This window comes from Magnolia sinica, chromosome 4 (assembly GCF_029962835.1).
Source record: "Magnolia sinica isolate HGM2019 chromosome 4, MsV1, whole genome shotgun sequence".
Lineage (NCBI taxonomy): Eukaryota > Viridiplantae > Streptophyta > Magnoliopsida > Magnoliales > Magnoliaceae > Magnolia > Magnolia sinica.
In genome coordinates this window covers 28120751-28136621 of record NC_080576.1, presented here as the reverse complement: position 1 = coordinate 28136621, position 15871 = coordinate 28120751, and the positions used below count along the sequence as shown (strand labels likewise).

General features: G+C 41.2%; 2 protein-coding genes across 3 annotated transcripts in view; one reads left to right on the top strand and one right to left on the bottom strand.

Annotated features, from left to right (window-relative positions):
* LOC131242893 (myosin-1-like) overlaps positions 1 to 6658 on the top strand; it is a 42572-nt gene extending 35914 nt beyond the window's left edge. The window contains exon 23 of the mRNA XM_058241851.1: positions 5567 to 6658. Within this exon, the coding sequence (XP_058097834.1) occupies positions 5567 to 6256 (690 nt within the window). The 3' untranslated portion in view covers positions 6257 to 6658. The remainder of the gene's footprint in view (positions 1 to 5566) is intronic.
* A 1923-nt stretch (positions 6659 to 8581) lies between these two features.
* Positions 8582 to 15871, bottom strand: LOC131242891 (DNA-directed RNA polymerases II, IV and V subunit 12-like). Of its 2 annotated transcripts, XM_058241848.1 has the most exons (5): positions 15741 to 15864; positions 14484 to 14545; positions 9680 to 9792; positions 9456 to 9548; positions 8582 to 8752 (listed from the first exon to the last, which is right to left on the bottom strand). In XM_058241848.1, exons 3-5 carry the CDS (start codon positions 9717 to 9719, stop codon positions 8730 to 8732), a joined length of 156 nt encoding a protein of 51 aa, XP_058097831.1. In that variant the 5' UTR covers positions 9720 to 9792; positions 14484 to 14545; positions 15741 to 15864; the 3' UTR covers positions 8582 to 8729. The 2 variants fall into 2 exon arrangements, with proteins under 2 accessions (XP_058097831.1, XP_058097833.1); XM_058241850.1 differs by lacking the exon at positions 14484 to 14545 and having other exon boundaries at positions 15741 to 15871.

The window sequence follows — 15871 nt, the reverse complement described above, 5'->3', positions numbered from 1 at the left end:
AGTACTCCTTATGGATGGGCAAGTAGAAGTAGTGCTCCCAGAGAGTGATAGTGAGGAGGAGGAATATGAGCCAGTCGGAACCCCTAGTGATGAGGAAGAGGGAGCACAAGAGTCTTTGACCCTCGTAATTGTGCGTTGCGCCCTAGCTCAAGCCAAGAACACTGATGACTGGCGCCGCAACACGATCTTCTACACTTATGCAAAATTTGGGGAAAAGAGCTGTAAGATGATCGTGGATAGTGGTCGTTGTGCCAACGTGGCATCCACTAGCACTGTGAGTCGTTTGGGCTTGAAGCTGGAAGCCCATCCTCAGCCCTATAGAGTCTCCTGGGTTGATGAAACATCCATTCCAGTCTCGCACCGCTGTCTTGTCCCTATTCAGTTCGGATCTTATAAAGACACAATTTGGTGTGATGTTGTTCCTATGGATGTGGGCCATGTCATTCTGGGTAGGCCGTGGCTCTATGACAGGGATGTTACCATATTTGGTCGTTCAAATGTGTGTACATTCTGGTTTGAGGGCAAGAAGGTCAAGCTAAATCCTCTACCACCCAAGAATACAACTAGAAAAGAGTTCACCACACAGAGTGGTGTGAGCGGCCTAAAAGAAGTGAAGGAGTCGAAGTCCAAGTCCAAACCACTCCATATTTTGAATGCCAAAGACTTTGAGCGAGAGACGGAGGCGGACTCGATGATATACGCCCTTGTGGCTAGGAAGTGTACCAGATACTAGCGTAGAGTTACCCACCGAGGCCATTCAGGTAGTACATGAGTTTCGTGATGTTTTTCCCGATGATTTACCGAATGAGCTTCCCCTATGAGGGATATACGGTACATCATAATCCCTGGGGGAACTCTACCAAACCTCCCACATTACGAATGAACCCGAAGGAGCACGCGGAGTTGAAGAGGCAGATTGATGAACTCCTAGAGAAGGGTTTCATTCGAGAGAGCATGAGTCCGTGTGCCGTGCCCGCCCTTCTTACACCTAAGAAGGATGGCACATGGAGGATGTGTGTTGATAGTAGGGCCATCAACAAAATTACAATCAAGTATCGATTTCCCATACCGCGTCTTGATGACATGCTAGATATGATGGCTAATGCTACTATCTTCTCAAAAATCGACCTCAAAAGTGGGTATCACCAAATCCGTATACGCCCTGGTGATGAGTGGAAGACGGCCTTCAAGACGAAGGATGGGCTATATGAGTGGCTAGTTATGCCTTTTGGGTTAACTAATGCCCCAAGCACTTTCATGCGTGTGATGACCCAAGTGTTGAGACCCTTCATGGGGAAGTTCCTGGTCGTATACTTTGATGATATCTTGATTTATAGCATGACTAAGAAGCAACACCTCAACCATTTGAGGCAGGTTTGTGGGATCCTTAGGGCCGAGAAGTTGTACGCCAACCTAAAGAAGTGCGCGTTCTTGTCTAGTAGTGTGATCTTCTTAGGTTTTATTGTGTCAGCTGAGGGCGTATCGGCAGATCCCGAGAAGGTCAAGGGCATCGTAAATTGGCCTGAACCCCGCAATATTCATGAGGTGCGCAGCTTTCATGGCTTAGCCACCTTTTATAGGCGGTTCATTCGAGGCTTCAGTTCCATTGTGGCTTCCATCACGGACTATATAAAAAAGGAAGAGTTTTAATGGACAAAGGTTGCCTCGAAGGCCTTCAAGGAGATAAAGGTCAAGATGACTGAAGCTCTAGGCACGTGACTTCTAGATTTTTTAAAAGCTTTTGAAGTCGCATGTGACACGTCAGGAGTCGGCATAGGAGGAGTACTTAGCCAGGAAGGGCACCCTATCACCTTTTTTAGTGAGAAACTGAATGAGGCGAAGCAAAGATATTCCACCTATGACAAGGAATTCTACGTGGTAGTGCAATCACTACGCCATTGGCGACATTACCTATTACCGTAAAAATTCGTCTTGTTCTCAGATCACGAGGCCTTAAGAAACTTAAACTCTCAAAAGAAATTAAGCCCCAAGCACGCAGGTTTAATTCCTTTAAGAGTACACTTTTGTGCTTAAGCACAAGGCCGGTGTAGAGAATAAGCCTGCCGACGCGTTGAGTCGTCGAGTCGCATTACTCAACTCCATGAACATTAAAGTTGCGGGTCTTGAGCGCATTAAAGAAGAGTATTCTGAGTGTCCAGATTTTGGGGTTGTCTATGTCTTTATTAGAGAGTCCATCAGGAGCTAACAGTGAGTATTTGATTTTGGACGGATATTTGTTTAGGAGTGACCGCTTGTGCATACCACGCACCTCCCTTCGCGATTTTCTTGTCTGGGAGTTACATTCAGGGGGGGTTGCAGGTCATTTCGGTCGTGACAAGACCATTGCCCTAGTGGAGGATAGATTTCATTGGCCAAGCCTCAAGCGGGACGTGGCCAAAATTATAGGGCAATGTCGTACTTGTCAACTGGCAAAGCAAAGGAAACAGAATACAGGATTATATACACCTTTGCCAGTCCCATTCATCCCTTGGCAGGACATCAGTATGGACTTCATGCTTGGACTTCCAAAGACTATTCGAAAGCATGACTCCATATTCGTTGTCGTGGACCGTTTCTCTAAAATGGCCCACTTCATTCCTTGTTCTAAGACCTCCGACGCCTCTCATATTGCCAAGCTATTCTTTAGTGAGGTTGTCAAACTGCATGGGTTACCAAAAACCATAGTGTCTGACCGTGACGTGAGATTTATGAGTTACTTTTGGAAGACACTATGGCACATGATGAATACTAAGCTCCAGTTTTCTTTTGCTTACCACCCTCAGACCGATGGCCAGACTGAGGTGGTTAATAGAAGCCTAGGGAGTTTACTTCGATGTTTAGTGGGGGAGCATACCAGGACATGGGACGCCGTACTACCCATAGCCGAGTTTGCATACAATAGTTCTGTCAATAGGTCCACAGGTCTAAGTCCTTTTGAAGTCGTTACTGGTTATAAGCCTAGGAAACCTATTGATCTTATCCCCATGTCATTGTCTCATAGGCCATCAGAGTCTGCAGAGTCTTTTGCGCATCACATACATTCATTGCATCAAGAAATCAGGCGAAAGATCACTACTAGTAATGAGCATTACAAACTTTCTGCAGACCTACATAGACGTTTCAAAGAGTTCAATATTGGGGACTTTGTGATGGTCCGCATCAGGCCCGAGCGGTACCCTCCAGGGGTCGTTCGTAAGTTACACGCGCGTAGTGCTGGGCCCTTTAAAATTATAAAGCGAAACAGTCTTAATGCGTATGAGGTAGATCTTCCACCTTCCATGGGAATTAGTTCCATATTCAACGTGGAGGATCTAGTTGCTTTTCAGGGACCCACTGATACTTTGTCCAGCCCTTCGCCCACCCATCCTGATGTCCCAACCTTACCCTTTGATCCATGGCCTCTTCCCGACCTTTCATCTCAGCCTCTGCCTTCCATACCTAGCCTTCACACACCCAGAGAGGAAATAGAGGATATCTTAGACCATGAGATAATTTCCATGTCGGATGGCGGGTTTCAGAAATACCTAGTTAAATGGAAGTCACGCCCAACTTCGGACAGCAAGTGGCTCACTGAGGAGGAGCTTCAGAGACTTGATCCAGACATCCTAGAGCGGTTTAGGAGTTTTATTTCGCCAGTGGCGAAATCTTCGCAGCCGGGGAGAGTTGATGAGGACATCGTGCACACGCACGCCCGCACACCACCACCCCTACGCACGTACGTACGCAGAAGGAGGACCCCACCATCGATCTGGTTCGATGACGACGTCCAGGGAGGGCCTCCTAGCTAGAAGACAAGTTTTGGTTCAGAAAAGTGGCCCGATAGTCAAGAAAAGCCCACCATGAGATCTCATGATCGTGGCCCACTCGTCAAATTGGTTTTATATTTTAAGTTTTGCTTATTGTTATTATTTAGAACATCGTGAATGCTTTAGATTTTCTTGTTTGGTTTTTATTTTAGTTTACTTCATCGCCAAGTAATAGGTGTCGCACATAGTGCGAGTTCTTGGGTATAGGGTTCTCCCTATAAATAGGCACCCTTTGTAGTTAATAAAAAAAATTCCTGCTTTATTTTTTCTGCTCTCTTCGAGAGTTGTGGAAGAATTCAAAAGTGGGTGCGAAGCCCTCCCTTTTCGAAGGGCTAACTATCGTGGTGCGAAGCCACATCGATCCCAATTCACCCCCATCTTCCATCATCTTTTTTTTCCCATCTTCCTCCACCATCCATATGTCAAATTTGTCCTTTTGTTGCATCAGATTTCTTCATTGAAGCAGGTTTTCAGATTTCAGCCCGCAGGCGAGCTGAAACTTCGGCGGAGCACTACGCACAAACCGTACATCGGATCGAGCTGAAATTTGGAGGTTTTGGAGTCCATCCCTGGCCGACCAGGGCCAAGGTGGCCTTTTTCTGAATAGTGGGCCCCACACACGTGCGGCCGGGATCACACGCACGTCCATCTGGACCATTGTTGCTGTCCACACGCGGGATCATCTTTTGGTTCAGGTTTTTATCTTCTTTATTTCTCTCATAGCCGTTTTTTTCATGAATCCTAACCCTATATTACATGATCCCTAATTGATTTGCCCCTTTTTATCACCTTAGGGTTCCTTGAATTGAAATTAGGGAATCCCTTGGATTAGGGACTGATTTTTATGCATGAGTAGTTGATTTTATTTCCCTTTGACATTGTTTGGTTTATAATTTTATTGGTCCAGTCCTAGCCTGTGTCGGCTTGGACCCGCATAGATTCCCCTTTAATTGAATGTTTGGATTTTCATGTGGGATGTGGAATTTGTGTGATTGTTTCTGAATTGGTGTGATCTAAGCCTGCAATCTTGCATATCATATTTAATTTTCCATGTCCTGCATCAATAATGTCTGTACAAAATAAGAAAAACAGAAGTAATCATCTAAGTTCACGGCATAAAGGAGATGGATAGAGCCATGCATAGCCACGCTAATGTGTCGTTGGTTGCAGATTGAGATAGGCATGCATACCTGCCAGTCTTGTGTATGGGAAAATGTCAAAAAGTCAGCAAAAAGAAACCTATATAAGGAATATTTTCTAAGGAAAACTAAAGGGCCTTGTTCAGCCAGTGGCATCTTGCATGTCCATGTTTGTTATACATTTCAAGCATCGAGACAGCTGAAAGATCAAAAAGTTCAGTCCCTGTCATTGAGGCCTGCATGGGAATATGTATGTATGAAACACACCTATGAGCAAACGCTGACAGAATGATAGCACAAATGCCAGTATCTTTGTTTCACATTGTTCAAAGTAACATGTTTCTCTAAGGATTGAAAGCTTGGTTTTGGAGCATATCTCAGTCTACTCCAAAACTGACATGCCATCCGTATGGTGCAACAGATAAGAACTTTATAAGACCAAAACACCTTAACTGCTCCTAACAAACAAAGTGCTGTTCTTTTTCTATTAAAGGTTTTCCAAACAAAGGTCACAAATGCCAGCCTACACTTTGTTCCATTCACTCTTCCCTCTTGCATCAGCCACAACATGGGCATATGACTTTTCTACAGGCTGTACTAAACTTCAAATTTCCAAACCAGGGATCCGAGCCTGATCAAATTCTTGTGAAGCCGTCCGTGCTCCCAGAGTTACAGAGGAGAATTCTAAAGGCTGAGGCGGCACTAAGAGCAAAAGAAGAAGAGAGCGGCACACTCTGCCAAAGACTCCATCAGTATGAGAGACGGTGGTCTGAGTACGAGCTGAAGATGAAATCCATGGAAGAGGTGTGGCAGAAACAGATGAGATCCCTGCAGTCTAGCCTTGCCATTGCCAAGAAAAGCCTTGCCGTCAATGACGCAGAAAGGAAACCTGACACATCAGTGCGCAGGGGTGACAGCAAGGACTTGACCTGGGACATAAACAACAACTACATCAGAATCAATAATCCAGAACACAATAGAACGAGGTCTCAATCGCGGGACATTGACAAGGAAATATGTGCAGATCTGAGTGTCATCAGCCACATGGAGGAGGAGTTTGAGCAGCGGACTGAGGTTTTTGGAGATGACGCCAAGTTCTTGGTGGAAGTGAAATCGGGGCAGGCAGAGGCAGGCTTTAATCCGGACCAAGAGCTGCGGAGGTTGAAGAAGATGTTTGACACTTGGAAGAAGGATTACAATCTGCGTTTGCGTGAGACGAAGGTGATTTTAAAGAAGCTGGGAAGTGAGGAAGGAAATGCAGACAACGTAAGGAAGAAATGGTGGGGAAGGAGGAATAGCAGAAGGATGTAACTATCAGCCATTAGCTATGGTAACTCTCCTCTTTACTTCAGATCTTATATAGGTTTGTAGTATGAAATGCGAAAATTTAATGGTTTTCGGATCTAAAAACTGATTTTGCAGTTTTCTGGTGCCGAGTGAGGATTTAAAACCAAATGGTTGGCAGTGTCATGCATCTCACTGGGTGGATTGAGGCCATTTGGAAGAGAGGTTTCACCCAATTGCAGTTGGTGTAATTCACCCATCCATTATCACTATTGCAGGATGTTAGCACTTAATCTAAAGCAGCAACTTTTTTCCATTTCTATATATCTATATTTCTAGATGGCATATTGTGACCCTAATGGGCATAGGGATTCCCATCTATGATTGGTGGCCTCTTTTTTCATTTATCGAATGAAAGAACAGAGAACTGCTATATATTTCAGCCATGACTAATTGATAGGTTTGCAATTACACTGTTACCTTGGCTATTGTGAAGACCATGCTCCATCTGCTGCATGTTCAAAATTGTACTTCATTGGTAAGTACTTGACCATTGCCCATCTTGCAGGTCCCATTCTAGAAGCAGCACACCACAAATGAATTGCTTTTATCAGAAGATGCTAACCATCTTACAAGTGGAACTTTGCCCAGTTAATGTCATTTACTGCACCCTTTTCCCCTCCACCCTTCCTTTTCAAAATGGCTGCTGATTAGACAAGGTAAAGAATTTCCAGTAGATGCCACTTCTAGCATCTAGGCCAAGATGGCTAGCTGCCCTCCACACTCGTGCTTACGTGCCAACCTGGTGTGCATAACATCTGAGCATTGCACATATCATGGGTCTCACTGGGACGATGGCCACATACATCAGGGCTATCCACTTACCAGATGGCCAATTTTATCTAAATAATCCCTTCCTTTCATATAGGGTTGGCCCACCTGATGAATGACCACCCTGTTTTTTTTTTGTACGGTGATCTTCATGGTGGAGGTCACCTTATGCATGCGATGTCTAGCAGGGGGTCAGCAAACTGCTATTTCAAGGGCATGTTTGTTTCACCAATTACTATGGTAATGTAAAGAAAATGTGCAAAATTACTTTACGTCTCTTGACAAGATTTGCATTTGACTGCCAATTTTCATGTTTGGTTTGGTAATGATAAAACCATAATGATGGCATTTTTACATTAATGTCAAATCATTACCAAAATACACAGATAAGTGATTTGAATTTGGGATTTTTGTGATAATGCCTTGAAAAAGTGCAACAATTACAAATTCCTTGCCTCTCCTGAATACAACTACATTTGACCACCGATTCCCATGTTTGTTTTGACAGTGATGAAATCGTAATGATGACACATTTTCTTTACATTATTGAGATAATTGGTGTAACAAACAGACTAAAAAAATTTGTTGATGTAGGCACTTGGAGCAGATTGCCTTCAGTTTGTTTCTTGGAGGAAACCAAGTTCTCAAGCCTCTTTCCCATAGTACTAGTTTTGGCTTGACACAGCGGATCATGTAATCTAGACAGGAAAAAATATAAGAACACAAAATAAACAAAAACTTAATAGACAACAAAATTATTTATGTGCTTCACTCAGGTTCAATATGAGAATAAAAATTGGCTATAGACTGACAAAAATGGGATGGGAGGAGCCCAAAAGAACAATACAAGGCACAGCCCAATCCCAGCCATCCATACCATGTTCTTCAGATTGAATGTTGGGCTGTTAGTATTCCTACCTGATTAAGTGCACCCAAAAATTCATTAATTGTAATCTATGTAATAGACTATTAGATAACACTTAATTGTAATCAACCTATGTAAGTCTATTACTTTACGCCTGTGGGAGTTTTATGCTCTCATTGCCAATCCCCAGCCTGGATAAAGGAGGGTTGCATCAGGCTGGCAGCTGGTGTCAAACACATACCATAACTTCCAACATAAATCCAAACAATAGGAATATTCCAAATTGATAGAATACAGAAAAAGATTCATGTATCGGAAACCAATTAGTTGAATAAGGCTTCAATGATGATGATGATGATGATTGTGTGCACCAACAAATGTGACTTATAATCTGGCCATAGCGCATCCACAGTAGCTCCTCACAGAATGATGATCCAAATCACTGGGCCATTGTCCCAACTCCCATCTTTACATGTAACATTGTCATTTGGCACTGCATTCAGAATTTGAAATACAAGCATACCCACACCACAAGATGGGGTGCAGCTAGGCAATGGGATGAACCCGTGAGTATAGATGGGCTTGATATTGCAGCATTTATAGTTAAAAACAAAAAATCACACACAGACATGTGTACACACACAACACAATCTGCATCAATAGAAATATAAGGTTTCCATTGTCCATAGAGCAGGATCAAGGTTTAAGATGACAACCCTAATCACACCCAAGTCACTTAGAGCACAAAATAGAGTAACAGTTTTGGGTATTTTGATGCTGCCATCCTTCCCAGATTGGTTCCCTTCAGCGTGCTTCATATTGAACAACTGCAGCCACAAATAAAAAATTGAGAGTGTTTAAAAGGGGTAAGCAAGGATGATAAGAATTAAGTATTCAATTCCACTATCAAAGTGACATAAATAGAAAGATGATAGCTAATATGAACTGAGAATCCAATTCATGACAGAATCCCGTTGAACCTGTATTTACAATGCAAGCTCAGACTCAAGTACAAAGACTTGAACGACCATCATGCCCAAATAAGAACCTTAATCTTTTGCCGGAAAGACTTGGGTTCTTAGTAATGGTGGCCTTAACAGCCACCATCACTACCGTTACAATGTTGGCTGTTATGGCCTTCTTCTTCTTCTTCTTCTTCTTCTTCTTCTTCTTCTTTTTTTTTTTGTTCTTTTGAAGAAAGAAACTATATCGACCTTGTAATGGCCCGTTACGGGCCAATTTTCTGCAATGGCCGTTACAGCCCCGTAATGTGTAATGGTTACCACTGTTACCGTTACACAACAGTTTTTTGGATCCCTTAGCACTAAGGAAAGGAAATCCTTTGCAGAAACGGCATCTTTCACAGTAGTTGTTTCAGCAAATCCAAACGGGGTCCAAGCCAACACAATTCTCCCTTCTTCTTTCTTTTTGATAATTTTATAAAGCAACATATAACCTTCTGCACCTAAGAATAAGCTTGAAATATGCAGGCGGACATAGAAAATGAAAACAAAAAAGAAGATAACTTACTTCTGCGGGTGCGCTTCTTGTACAAGATGCGGTAACCGCATTCGCGGCATTGAATCACATCGCCTGGCTTCAATGTGTTCTCCGTTCCACAATCTAAACTTCAACTCAGAATAAAAAATAAGAAATTTCCATAGATGGAATAAAGCAGAGAAATTTTCTCCAGAGACGAATCAAAACCCATAAAAAAAAATAATTTAAAAAAGAAAAACAAAATTCAAAATTACCTCCACAGATGTAGCTCACTGGTTCGGGTGGCTGATCCATCAATCATTAGAAGAAGAGATTACGGTTTTTGAAAAGGCGAAAGAAAAATTAGGGTTGCATACAGTGATCGAATCTGAAAGAGAACGAAAGGTGAAATTTTAGAACAAGGCACGATTGAAAAGAATATTGATAGATGAGAAGACAAAAAAGGTAGAAGAATGATTGGAAATGGAAACGAAAGCTTAAAGGAGAGATGAAAATTAGGTCCCATTTGGATGACAGTCAAAATTAGTTTCTGAAAACTTCATTCTGTGGGAATGCAATTTTGGAATGCAGCTTTTGAAGACCCATTTTGTTGGAAACTGTTTGGATGACAGTTTGTTTTGTCTTTTTTGTCTCGATAGTGCTGGTTGGATGTCAGTGTAAGAAAAATAATTTTACAAAGATGCTGGTTGGAATCAATGTATGAAAAATCATTTTACGAAAAGTAAAATCCTCTGTAATCATTTTACCAATGCCACTGCTGTTTTTGAACCTTCTAATTAACACAGCATGCCTGAAAATCTTCTCATTAGGACTAAACTTCAATTCGGATACTTCCAATCTGGAATACATTTGTGGCATGGCCCATCCACTTATGGTGCAATCCGAGAGTTGAGAAGTACAGTAACATTTTACATTCAACTGAAAGTATGCTAGGACCACGGGAATCCACTCCCACATGCAATTTACAAGCAGCACATGTGCATATCTGGCACGTGTATGACATCTGATAGGTGCATAAGGTGAGCTCCATCATATGGATGAAATGAAGTTCCAGCCAATTCGCTATTTTGAATCTTGACTGTCAGCCAGTTCTTTAAGACCGTCCACTACTGTGATGGTCTGGATAGCCTTGCATGAGTGACTCAGCTAGGGAGGATGGGTCACCATCATTTTCAAAATGATGGTGAGAGACATAGGAATGTAACCCACGAAATGGTTTGCTTGCCATTACACAAGGAGAGTAATTATGATACTACAGCAGGATGTGACAGTTGATGCACACGTGCGAAAGAAATGGCACAGTGGAAACTCAAATTAAACTGCGTAATCCGCAAGTGCCAGTATCGATGGATTGTAAACCATAAAGTACACTGTTTTGATCTCCTAGCTTGTTGATTGGCAGGCATTTAATGAATAATTGAGATGAAAACTACATGAAGGGATCAAGGTTGACCAAAATCCTTATATAGGTTGATGCAGGACAACTAACTATTTGCTCTAAAAGCTCGAACTTATAGAGCGTGGCGAATCAATCCCTTTATGTCATCGCCCAGGCCCCACATCCCATGGGTTAGGTCCTCGGCCAAACACCCCTCGTGGGCCCCACATCACACGAGCCAACCGCCTCACACGGGCCGCCCACCCCGAGTGTGCCCTTGCATCTCACAGGCCACCCCACTCAAGCCCGGTGTGAAAATGCCCCTGCATTAATCACTCTCGGTGAGGAGTCTCGAACACGAGACTAACCTGGCTCTGATACCACTTTGATGCAGGACAACTAACCACTTGCTCTAAAAGCTCGAATTTATAGAGTGGGGCGAATCAATCCCTTTATCTCATAGCCCATGCCCCACATCCCATGGGTTAGGTCCTCGGCCGAGCCCCCCCTCGTGGGCCCCACATCACATGGGTTCCGCCTCACACGCGCTGCCCACCCCAAGTGTGCCCCTGCATTAGAGGTCCATTCTTTCCATGGTATGCTAACATTTTACCAAAGATTTATCTAGAATTTCAATACAATTATCACACATGTCACTAACTACATGCGCGGAGGTAAGTTCGAATGGACTAAAGCAGGACTAAAGTTTCGGTACCATTAAAAAATAATAATAATAATAATATTTAAAAAAAATTAAAAAGAGAGAGAAGAAGAAGAAGACAAAGGCTTCAATTCTTGCACATTCAGACTTTTTTTAATCTTTGAAGTAAAAAAGCATGTTTCAAATGTTGGCATTAGCGCGATGCTAAGTCGAGAGGAAAAGTTTATCGCTTTCTTTAGTGAGAAGCTAAGTGATATACAGAAGAACTACTTCGCGTATGATATCGAGTTTTATATAGTGGTCCAAATGATACAACATTGGAGGCATTACCTGATTCATTGAAAATTCATTATATACTTGGACCATGAGGCATTGAGTATCTCAACTCCCAAAAGAAACTTGGTGCTCGTCATGTGAAGTGAATGACTTTTCTACAAGAATATGCTTTCCTTTCACATCACAAAACTAGAAGTCGGAATAAAACAACAGATGCTTTGAGTGGGAGGGGTGGTTCTACTACATAGAACTCATAGCATTAAAAGAACAATGCAATGACTCCATTTTTGGCAAAGTTCTTGACACGTGTGGATGGCCAAGATCCAAAATGTGAATTCATCTCAGACTATGAACATTTATTCAAGAGTTCTCACTTATGCATTCAAGAAGAATATTTGCTAGAGAAGATCCCATCTGAGCTACATGAAGGATTAGGTGGAAATTTTGGAAGAGATGAAATATTGGCCATGGTGGAGGAAAAATACTTTTGACCTCGTATGTGTCATGATATTGAACAGTTCATAACACGATGTTGCTGATACTAAATCTCCAAAGGTGTGTGCAGAACACCGGCCTTTATACGCCGCTTCCTATTCTAGTCACCCCATGGGTGGACATTTCCATAAGACTTCATTCCGGGTCTTCCTAAGACTTAAATGGGAGTATATTTGATTTTTGTAGTGGTGGATTATTCTTTAAAGATAGTCCACTTTATTCCATGCAAAAGAATGATGGATGTTATGCGTATCGCCAACATATTCTTCTCCAAGATCATGCGACTTCACAAGGTACAAAAAGCAATAACTTCGGACTTTAATTTCAGAATAATACCAATCCAACCCATTTCATGAAGAAAATGTGACCAATTAACCAATACATACCGGAAATGACACGTGATATAGATATATAGGAAATCCACCATCAACTAATTCTGACTCGTGGATACATATGTATCTTTGACATACTGGAACGCCTGCCTAAATAATCCTAACATGTTACGTAAGGTAGATACTATATAATTGTTCGGTTTTCCGCAATTTTTTCCATCCATCTGTGTAAATAACCCAACACGGTTTCACAATCAATAACATCTTCACCATCTAGAGTAACGATGAGGCGAAGAACACCATGCATTGATGGGTTCCGCTTAGTTTCACCCAAGCTTCATCCTAGTCATGGATAGATCACCCAGGTTCGGGTCCATAAGCAGTGACAATTGCCCTATGAAGACTCGCTTTCGCTAGTTTGTGGGGCACTTCTGGCACACTTTACAAAAGTGGCTGGGGACTAAGCTTCAATTCTCCAGTGGATATTATCCTCAAACAGACAACCAAATCAAAGTAGTCAATATGGGCCTTGGTAACTTCCTAAGGAGTATCGTGGGTGACAGCATATCTTAGTAGAACTTGGCTCTACCCCAAACCCACTTCACCTACAACCAATGTTTTAAATATCAACGATATGTTTTAAATATCAACGATATCGACCGATATATCCCACGATATATCTTGCATCCCACCTGTGCAATACAAAACGCATAGGTAGTGCCGAATCCCACATGTTTGATTTGGCGAGCATTTTCAATTTTCGATCACTTTTTTTGTTGAAATTATTTTAAATCAATGCCAAATGGTTATAAATCCATTGGTTCTTCATGTTTTGCGTGAAAAATCATGGAGTTGAGCTTTGATTTCAATATCCATTAGTGCTTCATGTTCTCCTTTTTTTTTTCTTTCGAAAATCTCCTTCAACTAGCTGTCAATTGAGACTAATTTCAAAGTATTTAAGAGTACTTAATGAAATGATCATCACATACATTCTAATTTTGAAATTTGAGTGTAGGTAGCCCGTCCAATTTGGGAAAATTTCGGAAAAATTCAAAATTTCTCCAATTTTTCTCAAATTGCTTGCAATGTTGCACTCCAAACATGAAATCAAGCATGTATGAGGGTTGATCTATTGATTTGTTAAGTCCTTGTCAATTTTCAGAAAATAAAAATCATTTTTAATTAAAAATTAATAAAATTTTATTTTATTTTTTTGAAATTTACCTTCAACCAGCTGTCAATTGAGACTAATTTCAGAGTATTTAGGAGTATTTGATGAAATGGTCATCACATACACTCTAAATGTTATGCATTCAATTTGAATATAGTTGCATTAGTTCAGTAAGAAAAACAAATAACTTAGGACCCTATACAAAAGAAACCTATTATGTGCACTTCTTTTATTGATATGTTATGATTTAAAAGTGTGTGTTAAGGTATTTTCTAACAATCCCTAAAGTTTAATTGAAAAATTCAACCATTTTCCCAATGTTTCCCCATGTATTCCAAAAAGTGCGATAAATTACCCGATACAAACGATATATCCCATGCGATAACCGATATGTATCTGTATCCCAAGGATGCGATATGTAACACGATACCGATATTTCGAACAATGCCTACAACAACTCAGTAAATTGTCCCATCGAAAAAATCTCCATTTAAGATCGTACATAGGAGAAGTCCACATCATATACTTGACTTAATACATTCCCACTACAATATCAATTGAACAAAGATGCTAATGCTTTTGCCAAGCACATCCAAGACTTGCAAGCTTGGATGAAGAAGAAGATTGAAGAGAGCAACGTTAGGTACCAAAAAGCTACAAATGAACATCAGCAAGAGAAGATATATAAAGAATGTAACTTGGTGCGGTTTATCTCCGCAAAGAAAGATTTTAGAGGGATGCTCACAACAAGCTCGAGTCTAAGAAGGTTGGTCCATGCCGAGTCAAGAGGAAGTTGAGTGACAATGCCTATGAGATCAAGTTGCTCAATGATTTAGATATCTTATCAACATTCAATGTAGTGAATTTGTTTGAGTGTCATGGCAAGGTGTCCAAAGTGCAAGATGAAGTCATTATCAATATAAATAAACAACTTTCAAAGAAAAAGAAGGAAGAAATTGGACAAGTGTTGTACATGAAGACTATTAAAACCAAATGGGGTTAATATAAGCAGTACTTCGTGAAATGGAAGAACAAACCTTATTCTAAATGCACAAGGATCACAAGCGACGAATTGAAAAGATTGGATCCAGACCACTACTACCTTCCAACTCGCCATAGTTGAGTTCTTTCCATCCTGGAGGATGATGTAGACCCACGGCCCACTGTAGGGTCTAGAATGTGCTGATTTTGGAATTTTTGTTGCCATATTTAGGTCATGAATGCTAGGAACTACAATTTACTATTTGTGGAAGATACAGAAGCTTATTTGAAAATGTGATTGAAGATTTTGAGGACTATTTTCTAGATTTGCTTTTACTATTATTAGGCTTGTTGCCATCCTAGGTAGATTAGATTGATTTCAGTATTTTCATTAAAAATTCTTAGGAGTTGTCTTTAGGGTTTAGAAAAGGGCAGGTAGTGTAGGATGTAGGCATTCCACATTTTCTGAGTTGTGAGTTCTTTTGAGTATTATAATAGAAGAAGTTTGATATTTATTTCTCCTTCTCTACTCAAATATTCTTGTGGGTGTACTTTTGTCCATTTCTTTACTATTCAAGTGTCAAGATCTCATTAACTCGATAACTAGGTTGCACCAAGTAACGAGTTCGATGGCATACATGCAGTAAAGTGGGGGCGACATGTCTACAGCAAATTGTAATATGAGATGACATACATGCAGTAAAATGGGGGCCACGTGTCTACAGCTAATTGCAGTATGAGATAGGGGTAAAACGGTCAATTAAGCAAAGACAACGATGCTAATGGACGGTGTTTACTTGCACGGGAGAATCTGCAAGGAATCTTTGAAAGAGAGGGGATGCATCTGTAATAATCCAAAAAAAGAGGCGAAACATGTATAATTCTCATATAAGGCGTCATCCGAATGCCAGCAGAAAGACTCTTTTGGACGAAAACGAGGTTGAATGACGTTTTAGGCGTCATCCAAACACCTCCTAAGGGTTTTTGAGATATGTAGCAGAGAGAAGATGAGATGGCGTACCTTGAAAGGAGAGAGGGAGATGAACATTAGGGTTTCTTTAGTTGATGAAGATTACCAGCAGTAGACGTGCAGAGGGGGCAAAAAAGAAAGATGAGTTTCTGGTTTTGGAGGGGTGGGTTTTTATATAGCTA

Bases quoted from the DNA above. Each gene is read 5' to 3' on its own strand.
- LOC131242891 (XM_058241850.1), bottom strand. From the start codon at position 9,719: ATGGATCAGCCACCCGAACCAGTGAGCTACATCTGTGGAG. The intron at 9,549-9,679 runs GTAATTTTGAAT...GTTGAAGTTTAG, and splicing joins AGTGAGCTACATCTGTGGAG to ATTGTGGAACGGAGAACACA. The intron at 8,753-9,455 runs GTAAGTTATCTT...TTGTGGCTGCAG, and splicing joins CAAGAAGCGCACCCGCAGAA to TTGTTCAATATGAAGCACGC.